The sequence below is a fragment of the Mustela nigripes genome, chromosome 1 (assembly GCF_022355385.1).
Source record: "Mustela nigripes isolate SB6536 chromosome 1, MUSNIG.SB6536, whole genome shotgun sequence".
Taxonomy (NCBI): domain Eukaryota; kingdom Metazoa; phylum Chordata; class Mammalia; order Carnivora; family Mustelidae; genus Mustela; species Mustela nigripes.
Genome location: NC_081557.1, coordinates 139,996,329 through 140,011,218, shown reverse-complemented (window position 1 = coordinate 140,011,218; position 14,890 = coordinate 139,996,329). Strand labels below are relative to the sequence as shown.

At 35.4% G+C, this 14,890-nt stretch overlaps 1 protein-coding gene across 2 annotated transcripts in view; it reads right to left on the bottom strand.

The window, feature by feature from the left end:
* FSTL5 (follistatin like 5) overlaps positions 1-14,890 on the bottom strand; it is a 771,710-nt gene that overhangs the window by 192,517 nt on the left and 564,303 nt on the right. For both annotated transcript variants that reach the window (XM_059374351.1, XM_059374341.1), the window contains exon 8: positions 12,905-13,025. In XM_059374351.1, the coding sequence (XP_059230334.1) occupies positions 12,905-13,025 (121 nt within the window). The remainder of the gene's footprint in view (positions 1-12,904; positions 13,026-14,890) is intronic.

The following is a 14,890-nucleotide window of genomic DNA, read 5'->3' as shown; positions in this document are numbered from 1 at the left end:
TGACTGTAGGAGAACTGACAATAAACTTGATAAATAAAGATAAGATACTGGTTGAAATGATGTAACAGAGCCACAATACAGTCATGGCTTAAATAAGATGTAACTTCTGTTAGCGTAGTCATAAAATGGTATGGTCCCTTGATAATGTGGATGTTGTTATAACAAGGAGACCCAAAGACAGTTACTTAAACTAAATGTAAGTCCTTGAAATGGTGAAAGGTTAATTTGGTAACTTGATCTTGTTAGAAAACTCAGTGTTGCTGAAACAATTACCACAGGGTTAGTGGCTTAAAGCAACAAAAATTTATTCTTTTAAACTTCTACAGGCTAAAAGTTCAAAAACAATTTTAGGGAACTAAAGTCAAGGTGCTGCCATGGCTGGCATGGCATTTTCAAGTCTTAGGGAAAATCCATCCCATTGTTATTTCTGGGTTCTTGAAGCCACCTGCATTTCTTGGACTATGACCCCTTTATCAAATCACTCCAACCACTTCCTTCTGTTCTCATAGGTCCCATTTCCTTCTTTGACATTTTTGCTTCATTTGTGTGGGGGTGCTTATATTTAGAACTTACCTGGATAATATCTGCAACTCAAGCTCTTTAGCTTAACCACATATGTAACTCTCCTCAAAAGCCCTATTAGGTAACATTCACGAGTTCCAGGGATTAGGATATGAATATCTTTTGTGCAGATAATATTAAGCCTTCCAGACCCAGGAAATTTCTATCTTTTTCTTCTGCTAACTTTAAAACATAATTTCCTTTCTCTCAATTCAACATATCTCCTCAGCTACCACTATTAGATCCATATTCCAATAAACAGAAACAAAGAAAAAGAGAAAGAAAAGCACATAACTTCCCTTATATGTTAAAATCCAGACATTAGGGCACCTTGGTGGTTCAGTTGGTTAAGTGCCTGCCTTTGACTCAGGTCATGATACCAGCATCCTGTGATCAAGTCCCACATTGGGATCCCTGCTCAGTGGGGAGACTGTTTCTCCCTCTGTCTGCTACTCACCCTGCTTGCACACTCTCTCTCTCAAATAAATAAAATCATAAATAAATAAATAATAAATGAACAAACTCCAGACATTAAGCACATTAGTTATTAGCATACTCCATTAGCAAAAACCTTGTTACAGGACAATACCTAGCTTCAAAGACATCTGGGAAAGGTACTTTTAGGTGGGTAGTCATGAAGCTGGCTGAAACGGGGCCTCTATCACTGAAGAAAGCTGTAGAAAATTATTTGGCAGATAGCAATCTCTTCTTCTCACGTAATCACAAAATTAACCTATTTTGGTTGTTTTGATCAATTAAGAATAATTTCTTTAGCCTTAAGAAATTGAAGACTCATATTCCACCACAGACAAAACACAATCTGTTGCTGCTGTTGTTGCCGTTGTTTTTGTCATTTCTATCGTTGTTTTTGTTCATTCTCCTCTCTTCATGTACTACTGAGTGCCTGCTCTACTTGTAGCAGAATTAAGTACTGGACATCAAGAACAAAACAAGCATTAATCAAAATTTCTAAATTTATTTCACATAGTGTTGGTGCTGTCAGCATCAGTCATGTCTACCAACTTTCAGAAGGTTTACAAATAAGGGTCATGAGAAAGCTTGACTTTAACAAAACCTCTCAGTCTTTTAAAAAATGGTTCCTGGGGCTCCTGGGTGGCTCAGTGGGTTAAGCCTCTGCCTTCGGCTCAGGTCATGATCTCAGGGTCCTGGGATGGAGCCCCACATCGGGCTCCCTGCTTGGCTGGGAGCCTGCTTCCTCCTCTCTCTCTGCCTGCCTCTCTGCCTACTGTGATCTCTGTCTGTCAAATAAATAAATAAACAAAATCTTAAAAAAAAAAAAATGGTTCCTGTGAACCCCCTTACTCTTGTTGGCAGGAATGTGAACTCATGCAGCCACTCTGGAAAACAGTATGGAGTATCATCAAAAAGTTAAAACTAGACCAATCCTATGATACAGCAATAGCACTACTGGGTATTTACCCAAAGCATTAAAAAATACAGATTCAAAAGGGTACATGCACCCTGATGTTTATAGCAACATTATCAACAATAGTCACAGTATGGGAAGAGTGCAAATGCTCATGTCCATCAACTGATGAGAGATGAAGAAGGGGTACACACACACACACACAGAAGTGGCACACACACACACACAGTGGAATATTACTCAACTATCAAAAAGAATGAAATCTTGCCATTTGCAACAACATGGATGGAGCTAGAGTATATTATGCTAAGCAAAATAAGTCAGTCAGAGAAAGACAAATATCACATGATTTCACTCATATGTGTAGTTTAATAAACAAAACAAATGAACACAGGAAGAAAAAAAAACAGAGAGAGGCAAAGCATAAAACAGACTTTTAACAATAGAGAACAACCTGATGGCTACCATCGGGAAGGTGGGTGGAGGGATGGGTTAAATAAGTGATGAGTATTAAGGAGGGAACTTGTTGTGATGGGCACTGGCTGTTGTATGTAAGTGATGAGTCACTAAATTCTATACCTGAAGGTAATAATATACTGTATGTTAACTAACTGCAATTGAAATAAAAATTTGGAGAAAGAAAAAAAAATGGTTCATATGAGATACAAAGTCATGATAGAAAATGTAGAACAGATAAGCCTTTGCTATAGATAAATAGAGCCATTATGAAACAACCATTATCAAATGTTGCAAAACCATCAGCAGAAGATCATGATCCCTGGGGGAAAAAAAAAGAAAAGAAAAGAAAAGAAAAATGAATAAAATGGGTTGAGCTTATAATTGCCTGTTTTCTGCCTACAGACATTTAGTTTATGTTGATATGAGGCAGAGGAATTGAAGGGTCTTGCTCAAATAAAAGAGTATTTCCTGGAGTTCAGGAAAACTGAAAGGAAATTCATTTCATTTCTTGGAATTCAGGAAACCTTGAGACCTGGAATTTGTAGGAAGAGTGCCAGAAAGGACAGAAGTATGTAGTGATAGAAAAAGCTACACAAATCTGAATCAGGTTTCTAGTAGGGCTTCAGCTAGAACCATAGGATGAAACACTACAAAGTCATGCAAAGTTCAATGACTATAGAAAAAACTACTACTAGGGAGCTATAAATTTAAAAACTTCAAGAGCTTACTCAAGGATAGGTGACATATGAGTTAGATTAATCAGACTCCCAACTAGAGAGACCTAATAGAAAACAAAAACAAAAACAAAACAAAACAAAACAAAAAACAGATTAAAGGAACTTCATTAAACACCTCATAGAGATCCCAGAAACACAACATCCTAGGAAAATAGTGAAGTAAACCTTAGTGTAAGGTTTACTCTAGAAATACTCAAATTGAGTTAGAAAGAAAGCATCAAAAAAGGTCTAACAGATATGCTAATGCCAAAGAAACACTTCTAAAAGGAATCTCACAAATTTCCATCATCTAAAACAAAAACAAACAACAACAACAGAAGACAGATGTGAGAAGGAAGATGTGGCTCATATGCAAGAAAAATATTGATCAATAGACAAAGATATAAAATTTCAAAGACCATGAAATGATCTTCAAAATATCTGGTATAGATAGATTCAAATATTTAAGGGGAAACATGAACACAATCAAGGAGAGAAATGAAGCTCATAAAAAACAATCAGAATCTGAAATTGAAAAATATGATATCTGAAATATATCTTTAAAATACATTGGTTGGGTTTAATGGCAAATTATACATGCAGCAAAACAGATTTGTGACCTTGAAGTCAGAGCAGTAAAAACTATCTAAATTGAAGTATTATGAGGACAAAGCATGAAGAGGGAAACAAATAAAACTGATTGTAGTGGCCTATAGAAAAATGTCAAGCAGCCATGCATAGCTGTACTTGAATTCCTAGTGGAGAGAGAAAGCAGAAATCTACTTAAAATTGATGGCCATTTTTTTTTCCAAATTTGCTGAAAAATGTATATTCCAGACTCCAAGAAGTTGAATAATCCCTACAGGATAAATAAAAGTAGAGAAAACAGAACCAAAACATATTAACAATTAAATTGCTGAAACCTAGTGAAAAATGAAAACCTTAAAAAATTTCCAGAGGAAAATTAAAAAAAAAAAAAAAAAAAGACAAGAGATATAACTTACTTCTCTTTTATAAAGCATTGAAGCCTACAAACCAGAATATAATGTGACATCAGTAAAATATTGAAAGAAAAACAGAAAACAGAAACTGCATTATTAAATTTCAATATCCAGCAGAAATATTCTTAAAAAATACCTTTCCACAAATAAATTACTGATAAAATTGTTAAAAAATGTTTGTTAAGCTAAAAGAAAATGGAGAAATTTGGATTTACATAAATGAATGAGGAGGATCAGAAACAGTAAAAGTTTGTCTCTTCTTTTTAAAAAATAATATCTTTGAAGGATATTTAAAGACTTAAAGATTTTTTTTTTTATTTATTTATCTGTCAGGCAGAGATCACAAGTAGGCAGAGAGGCAGGCAGAGAGAGAGGAGGAAGCAGGCTCCCTGCTGAGCAGAGAGTCCAATGCAGGGCTTGATCCCAGGACTCTGGGATCATGACCTGAGCCAAAGGCATAGGCTTTAACCCATTGAGCCACCCACGTGCCCCCTTTTAACGATTTATATATTTATTATGTGTGCATGGGTGGGGGAGGGAGGGGCAGAAAGAGAGGGAGCATCTCAAGCAGACTTCTGCTGAGTGCAGAGCCCTACTCAGGACTCAAACCCACAACTCTGAGATCATGACCTTGAGCTGTAATCCAGAGTCAGACACTCAACCAACTGAGTCACCTGATTGCCCCAGAATATTTACTTACTAAAAGCAGAAATAAAACAATGTGTTATAGAGTTTGTAACATACATAGAAATAAAATATTTAACAGTATTATCAGAAAGGATGGAAAGGGAGAGACCTAAGATTTCTGTTTTAAGGTTTTTATTTTAAATGTGAAGTAATAAAATATTATTTGAAGATACATGGTAATAGGATAAAGTTGCATATTGTAAATATAGCTTACCGCTACACTTAAAAAAAAATTAAGCAAAGAGATATAGCTAACAAGTCCATCCTGAAAATAAAATAGAATTCTAAAAGTTATGCAATCCAACAGAAGGAAAATACAAGGAAATAATAAAGTATAGACGTGGCCATTTGAAAATAAATAGCAACATGGTACACTTAAATCTAATGAGAATTAGCCCAAGATAAAGATGTTGAATTTATACCAAAACCATGAACTTTTCAAGGACCTCTCTCACCAAAAGAAAATAAAATAAGAACTAGAGGAAGAATTTGATTCTTGAACTTTACTTGTAATTAAAACATTTGGACTTTCTCTAGATTTTATGTTGCAAGGGCAGTATACTTTTATTTTGTATATTAATTACTTTGGATTTATTTCTTTGGAACTTTGATCTTTGAAGTTTTATTTCTCGGTAGGAATTTAATAATTAGATTACATATTAAAGTTTGAGCATGTATATGCACTTGCTATTACATAATTGTAGTGTCTTGATGTCAAGATTTAATATAATTACAGAGGCTCTGAAGAGCTCTATCGAACAGTATAACTGGACATAATTTAACATGGGGAATAATAGAGACAGAATTTTCAGACTCCAGAGTCTATGAATTAATACAATGTTCAGTCATATTTCAAAGCCTTCTGGAAGCAAACATATGGTGCCTATCAGTAGCTTGCAGGGTGAGCTACCAAAGGACAACATTTATTATTAAGGTAAGGACATTCTTAAATGTGACTGTCCCCAAAAGCAGCTTTGAGAAAAGAACTTAGGTTCATGTTATGATTTGGGATGTGATTCCAGAAAGCATAAGCTAGAGACCAGAAAGGTAAGATGGATGCAAGAAAAATAGAAAAGAAAGAAAAGAAAAAAATAAAAAGTAAAAGAAAAGATAAAGAAAAGAAGAAAAAAAAAGGGGAAGGAAGGAGAGGGGAGGGAAGAAAGGAGGGGAAGGAAAGGAAGGAAGGAAGAAGAGAGAGAGAGAGAAAGAAAGAAAGAGAGAAAGAAATAGGAAAAGAAAGAGAGAGAAAGAAAGGAGGAAGGAAGAATCATATGGAATGTATCTTAGAATCTTCTCTCTGAGTGAGGGCGAAATAGCGATTCTTAATTTTTCTCACTTGTGTCCCTCACTGGTTAAGGACTGTCTGTTAAGACATTAAATCCCTGGCCCATTTAGACTGCCTCAAGTTCAGCTGATAAAGCTTCCTGTGTCAAATAAAATTCTTAGAAGAGTGGTTTGGGACACATTCCTGAAGCATCAAGCCATCAGGGGATGTCCACCACAGTTGAGAAGGCGTAGGTAGGCTTTTGAGCAAGACATCAACATCAACACATCTGCAATCAGACCTCCTGAGAGGGATGACTGATTTGATACATGGCTGATCCTACCCCTTAAGAGACAGCCACTTCCCAAGATCACTGTGAGCTTAGTTTCAAGTCAAAATTAAGAGAAAAAAGTTGGAGGGTATGAGGAAGGAACACATAATCCCACTTCTCAGGTCTTTCAGGATTAACATTTCTAGAGCAGTGATTCTGAAACATGGTCAGAATCATGACGAGAGTTTGTTAAAACATAGATCACTCTCCTTCAGGCACAGAGTTTCTGATTCGGTAGTTGTGGGTGCAAGTCTGAGAATTTGCCTTGAAAATGAGTTGCTGATGCTGTTTGCTGAAGAGCTACAGAGAATCTCTGAGTCAGAGTAACCTTCAAGGATTTTCTTTCTCATCTTTCCTCTGCTATTCAGGGAGGAAGAGTGAGAAGGGGGAGGTAGGCCTCTCACCACCTGCTTTCTGGATTTTACTGCTTGCAACAAGGTTTTATTCCCATTTGCATTTTGGCTATACAGAAACCTTGGCAGGGAAGGCTGCCTGTGACTGGAGAAGGAAGTTCAAGTCTATGATGCAAGACAAAGCAGGCCATTGTTGCCCAGACTTAAGCCACTTTCTCAAACAACTCTGTCAGTAATGGAGGTGATGTTTCCATACGTATACTTCTGGCTTGAGTGTCTTCTTTTAGATGTTTTCAAACTTCGAAGGAGAAAAATGGGATGTTCTATATAGACATCCTATAAAACCAGCAATTTTGTGCACATATTTCTGCCATGAGCAGGAAAAAAAAAATCCACTTGATATTATGTGTAAGGTCTTAAACAATATGAACGAGAGGGAAATTACAGCATACATTATAGGTCTATTGTGAATATGGACAAGCTTTCTGCCCAGAGGGTAGTGTAAACACTGAATGACTTTTAAAATTTCAAACATTCTGTTTCATAAGCTGAAGATCTGAAGACGATTTGCTTTATGTAAAAAGAAAAGAAAAAGCATGAAATGAATTCCGCTGGCAGAGTCAAGCTCCTTTGATTTATACATAATGTTTCTTCTGACAAGGACACAGAAGCACTCTCGTATTTCAATAATCTAATTTTGCATTGTTTGAAAAGAAACAGGACTATTGATAGACTTATTTGGCTTGCACCCTGGGATATTTAAATAGACTTTGCACTTCAAAAACACTTTCACAAATTCCAATAACTTGTGGTATTTTCAGAGCTTTTTATGGTAATCGATGATATATTTTATTTTTATTACTAATTGAAAAATTGCCCAGATAAATATGTTAAGTTTTCTGTGAAAACTTAATTTTCTAAAGGCTTTTTTAACCCTTTATGAAAAGTGGATGAAGTATAAAAAATGAGTCAAATCAGTTTAGAGATTTATTTGGTTTATAAATGTGTCATTTGGCTAATCTGATTTGCATTTTCTTGCATTTTTCATTTTATTTTTCCAGTGTCACAGCTCATTCCTAACTATTCTTCTGTTATTGGTATATAATAATATTCTGAGTGATCTCAAGTTTATTCTACTTATTTCTACATAAAATATACATTTAAAGTTATTATTGCAAATATAAAACATCACAAAACCAAAGGAAAGGAAAACACACACACAAAAAAGAAATCACTTGTTCAGCAAATCATTTGTTCAGCTGCTGTTTTACAGCTAATCCTACCATTTCTAAGCAATTTTATAAAGTGTCATTGTTCTACTACTGTTTTGCAAAAAGTTTGGGTACACCAGACATTTTTGTGACAAAAGATGGCCACTGACATCTCCAATATTTATTTCTTCTTTTAAGTAATTGAACCCTTAATTGTTGTGGATGGCAAAACAATAAGGCCAAAGAAATATACTTAAATCTCTGCATTTAGAGAGGGTCATTGGAAGTTACTGTTGTTACTTCCATTAAAGTTATTTCAAAAGTGCTCTCTCACGTGACAGGTGTTATTTTTCCTCCCTCTTTCTTCCTTTTTCCTTGTTGAAATATGAACATGATAATTGGAATTTCCACTGCCATTTGGAAAACATGGGAAGACACGGAGAATAGAAACCACGTTCTCACCACGGTAGGGGAAGCAAGGGATAATGATGACATGATGGAGTTGCCTTTTGAAGTGCCTTATCTGGGTTTCTTTTACATGTAAGAAAACACAGCACAGTATCTTCTTTAAGCCCCCTTATTTGGGGTCTCTGTTATCATGCCCAAAGGTCATCTCTTACTGATACACATACAATACATTTTCTACTTGCTTTCTGGTTTCTTCAAATACGTTTAAATATTAAATGTGATCCTTGAAATGCACTTATTATTTTCCCTTCTTGATAAAGATGCCGTAGAAGAGAGTTTTGATCTACTGTGGTGAACTAATGATTAATTAATGTTATTCTTCCCTTCATTTCTCCTTTTCAGCTAAGAATAGAACTGGCAAGTTAGATTTAGAACAGCTGGCTCCCTGAACACCTATCAAACCTTAGTGGTTCATGTATTCTTTTGTAGAAACTTGACCTAATTAAACGTGTTTCTGATAAAGAGAAATTACCAGATGCCTTAAGAAAGTGCTTTGTGTGAAGGAACTGCATTTCGCTGGTTCGAGCACCCCGTTTTAGAAGGACTTGATCAACTTGGAAACACCAGTCGCTATTTTAGTTCATTTCACATTTCTTATGGCCTCACTGTCCTCCTCACCTACCCCTTTCCTTACCTTACCACTTTTTCTGTGGTCCATCATTATAAGAATTCCCTTATAAACTTGTTTATTTTCCTCATTCCTGTCTCTCTTCCACTTACTCACTTGACAAAATAAAATGCTGGTTTAACCCAAATCTCTTCTTTCTATGATTGCAAATGCACAGCCAACCACAACTGAAGGAAAACATACTAATATTTATCACCTCAAGGACACCCAATGATCTGCCTGACATACCAACTATCAGCTGTTATTTCTATCACCCTCCTGATCTTCAAGATAATTATTTTATCTCGCTTCCTCTGCTCAAATCAACTCTTACAAACTCCTCACTTTCAATAGTTGGTATTCCTGGCTGCACTGAAGAAATCCAAGCAATGCAAAGAGGATTATTTCCTCATGTTTCCACCCTGAGCATCTGTTCCCAGTCTGTCTTGCTCCCTGTTTCAACAGATTAACTATTCATCTTCCAAAGACCAATCCTTCAATGTGTGTACTAATTACATCAACTTTTTACAAACTTGACTACTGCAATTCTCCCTTTTTTCCCTCTTAAATGATCTGCATTTCCTCTTTACCAGATTATTCACATCAGCGTAAAAGAGTATCATATCCGCAATTTTTATAAAATCCCCCCGCTTTAACTCCACGGCACTCTCTGTCTACTGCAGCAGTTCTCTCTCTGTTCAGTCTCAACCGATGTTCAGCAGTAATGTCATCATTTTCCCTCTTTGCAAACCCCGCGCTTTCATAAAAACATTTATACAAAGAACTTTGGAGCAGATTAAATGTAGTAGGAGGTAATTGAAAGAGAAGGGGTTTTCTCCCAGGTTCAGGGATCTGTTTCTAGAGAGAGAAAACATTAAATCTCAGCAGCAGTCAATGCTTATACTGAAATCCTCTAAATTAATTCATAATGCTGAGACCGATGGTCATAGCTCTGTGGCTGAGACCTCATGGTTCCCACATTCTCACATCCATCTTCAGAAAAACCTTGTGGTCAGAAAGAAAGCAGTTCATTCACAAGGTGGCGGTAAAATAGGGAAGGTGCGTTTCTCCAATGCTGTTCAGGGCACATCTTGCAACATGAAAGCCTGCAGTTTGGCTCAAAACCTTCTTACTGGGCTTCCCAGCTGAAGCCTAAAAATGAGTTAAGGTATGCCAGAAGCCTGCTTCAGACATGAATGGGGAACAGAAATGCCTAAAGAACAGTTACTTGAAATGGTTCTCATGTTTTACCAAGCATCACAATTACCTAGGAAGCTTGCCAAAGTGCTGTATTCAAATCAAGTTCCAGAAAGTGTTAGTGGAATCCAGAGTTCTACGCTTTTGATAATTTTTTCATGTGATTCTGATGTTGCTAAAACATGAACCATGCACTACTCTACAGACTACTAAGAACTCAACCAGCTGGACCTTAGACTAAGAGAACTAGAACTGGGAGTGAATATAAAAGACAGAACTAATTGTTAACCAAACAAAACTGGAGAATCTCTCACAAAACAAACAAATAAGTAGCTCAGAGCTTTAGTTTTGTCAAAGAGGCCATTAGTCTGTAAACAGTTACAACAAAGAGGGAGGTAAGAACCAGATTTGCAAAAACAACCATTTCCCCAGGATGCCACATCTAGATAGAGAACATCCCCCAGACAAGGTTGTTCTGTCCTACCAAGATTGTGCATCCTCAGGTACAATTGCTGTATCCAAAGTCCAACTGCAAACATCTGAGACCACTGGGAGTAGCATGCATCACCTCCTTTGTACCTTGTATGCTGTCTTCACTGGTGTCCTTGAAAGTTCGCTTCCAAGCCTTAACCTATCAGTAAGTTACAACTGGGTTTGCATTAGAATCCAAGGCCTAGATCTGCTTCTATTGAGTGCCCGTAACAGTCAAGTCAAACTGTCAGCTCTCCAGTCTTCTCAAACTTTTTTCCAATACATTTTAATTGATTTCTCAGGACACACTTTCCATGACAAGATACTCATTCTAAGTCTTCTTTACTCCACTTGTTAACCTCAGCTCCAAGGCTCAATCCTCAATATGAATATTTATACTCATTCCTAAGGTGACCTCATCAAGATCAAACCTATGGCTTTAAATACAGTTTATACACATTGATATTATCTAAATATACAACTTTAGGCTGTCACTCTCCTTTGATTTCCATACTTACACACTAAATTGCAAACTTGATTTCTATCTAGAAATTATATTGAAGTTAATTTGTCCAAATACATATATATATATATATATATATATATATATATTAATCTCAGTCTCCAAATGTGCTTCTTCTATATTCAGTTAATGTTACAAAGATATATCTAAGTGTTTCAAATTTAATAGGTTTATTTATTTATTTATTTATTTAAGATTTTATTTATTTTATTTGACAGACAGAGATCACAAGTAGGCAGAGAGGCAGGCAGAGAGAGAGAGAGAGGAGGAAGCAGGCTCCCCGCTGAGCAGAGAGCCCGATGCGGGATTCGATCCCAGGACCCTGAGATCATGACCTGAGCTGAAGGCAGTGGCTTAACCCACTGAGCCACCCAGGCACCCCAGTTTATTTTTTTTTTAATTCTGTCTTATATTTGCATGCCATTCCTCAGTTATATCATCAGATCTACTTTCAGTAAATATACTAAATTTAACCACTTTTTACTCTTCATCATTAACATTACATTTTAGCCACTGTTATCTCTTCCTTAGACTATTAAAATATTTGAACAGATCTCAATGCTTCCAGTCATTTTAAAACAAATCAGAATATGCCATTTAGTACACTAAGTATTTGATAGCTTCCCACATTATACTTAGGGTGGTAATACAAATCTTTAATTAGGTCCCCAGGGATCTATGTGATCTAACCCCAGGCTACCTCACCAAGCTCATATCTGTCAGTCCCTTTTTAATTCATCCAAACCACATAAGCCATCTTGCTGCTCCTACAACAAGCCAAGTAAGTTTCTGTTTCCTTTAGTAAATCATAAAGTTATACACACACACACAATATGGAAGTGAATCAGTATGAATTAATGTATCATACATATAATCCTATGTGATCAATTGAACTAATTAGTTAAAATTTGAATTAAGTCAGGAAAAGAAAAAACCCCTCTGATTATAAGAATGGTATCAGGGGCACCTTATTCAGTTAAGCAACTGCTTTTAACTTATGTTATGATCTTCAGGTCCTGGGATTAAGTCTGAGTCCAGCTTCCTGTTCACCAGGAATCAGCTTCTCCTTCTCTCTCCCTCGGCACCTTCCCCAACCACATGCTCTCTTTCTCTCTCAAATGAATAAATTAAATTAAATTAATAAAATAAAATAAATTAAAAATCTTAAGGAAAATAGAATATCAGCCTACGTGGCCAATGTTCACAGCCATTAAATTAACAATTAAGAGTATAACATTTGTTGTACATAAATAGCAGTCTTTTAATATCATTACGATCAGCCAGATAATCTGATTAAAATTTCAAGATGCTTATTTTTTTTATTTCTAAAATTAATATGTTGCCTAATTGTTGATATTTAAATTTCAGAAAGTAATTTAAGTTTTTTATGTTTTAATTTTAAATTAGAATGAGTTACTCTGTACTATTTTACAATAAGAATAGTGGTAAAATTTATAGCATTTATCCCCAACCACCTGTTTTTTTTTTTTAATTGAAAAAGATTTTACATTAACAATAAGTTTCAAAACAAACAACAACAACAACAACAACAAAAACTGAGACTTTACCAAACTAAAGAAATTGAAAACTTGCCTTCCTAATCAACTGCGATATTCTTTGAATACATAGTGAAGCATAAAGCAACAATATCAACACCACATTTCTTACCATTTACTTGGAAGATGTGAGTTTGAAAGACTTGTTCATAGCCATCTGCATAGCAGGTGTAATTGCCCATGTGAGTTGTGGTAACTTTAGTAATATACAAGGACCCATCATCTCCAAAGTCCTATAGAAATAAAATAAAATAAAATAAAATAAATTGAAATCAAATGAGATCTTTGTATTTAAAATGTATTTTAACAATTCAACTTTTTTTTTTTTTTAGTGTATTCAGGAGCAAAGTAAATAGATTAAAGTACTGTTTTGTAAATTATCAAAATAATCATTGTTAGTCTTATAGAATTAGAAGACCTATAATTACCATATTCTCAAGACATGTTTTGTTTTAAAAAAGTATAACATTACTCATACATGCAGCTTTTTTAGTATTTATTTGAATTATGAATTTATATATAAGGTAACTCAATTTCCACATTTTTTTCTAATTTAGTTACAGCAGTCTCCCCTTATCCATGGTTCTGTTTTCCCCAGTTTCAGTTACCCATAGTCAACTGCAATTTGGAAGTAGATGATTAATCTTGTGATGTATCATCAGGAGGTCAATAGTAGCTTCATGCTAAATCACAAAGTCTACATCATTTACCTTGCTTCATCTCATCATGGAGGTAATTTATCATCTCACAACATTATAAGAAGTAGCATGACATACAATACAGTAAGAGATCTTGAAAGAGAACACATTCACATAGCTTTTATTACAGTATATTGTTGTAATTTTTCTATTTTATTATTATTATTGTTAAGCCCTTACTATGCTTAATTTATAAATTGAATTCTATCATAGGTATGTGTGTAGAGTAAAAACATAGAATATATATAGGATTTGATGCCATACATAGTTTCAGGCATCCCTTGGGGTCTTGGAATATAACTCCTGAGGACAAAAGGGGATAGCTATACCTTTTTAATTAATAAAGTTTTAAAATGACTTTTTTCTTGTTTGTAGCTAAAATAAATAGCTCCTAATTATATTCTTTACTTTTGTAATTTTTTAATTTTATATCCTTTTATTATATATTTACCCAGAAAAAATGAAAACATTTATAGTCAAATTGATAGAATGTGATTTTTGATAAACCTCAGGGACAATCAATATTTTAGAACAAAATAGCCAAACCTATGGAGACAAATGTATGACCATTTTGGAAAAAAGGAGAAAAATCTGATTCGATCAAAATTAAACCAAGAAGCACCTCTAGAACAGCAAACACTAGAAAATCTTTTCTTCCATAAAGTCAATGAATACACAACAGCACTTGTCAAAACCAACTTTTCAGAACAGTGGAAATAGATAAGAAGAGCTTGCACCAATCTATAGAGCATTTACTCCAAAAAATTGCTGAATCTCAGTAAGAACAAAGAGATTTGTAGCATCCCTCTTTCCACAGCTGTATGGATGCCTTTAACCATCAGCTTTGTAATTTTGCCTGCTATGAAAACCATCATTGTAGCACACACTGGAGGGGGGGAAAAGGGCTTGGAGCTCCTCCAAGTTCCCATCCCTGGAGAACTGTCACCATTTGACCTATCTAGCAGGCCCCTAAACAGTTCCATTTTTGTGACTTCCTTTTTATTTGAGCAAGACTTTAAGCTCAGTTTGTATAAACATAGTCTGTATAAACATAGTCCTATCCCTAAGGCCTTTATTGAAAAGAAACAACAGTAATTGTTTAACATTACAGATTATTATGTTGAAGATACTGATTGGAGATAACAATAGGTGCACCAAACCAAACCAAATCAAACCAACCAACCAACAAAAATTTTAAAGAAAAGTGGAAATGAGGGCGCCTGGGTGGCTCAGTGGGTTAAGCCGCTGCCTTTGGCTCAGGTCATGATCTCAGTGTCCTGGGATCCAGTCCCGCATTGGGCTCTCTGCTCAGCAGGGAGCCTGCTTCCCTTCCTCTCTCTCTGCCTGCCTCTCCGTCTACTTGTGATTTCTCTCTGTCAAATAAATAAATAAAATCTTAA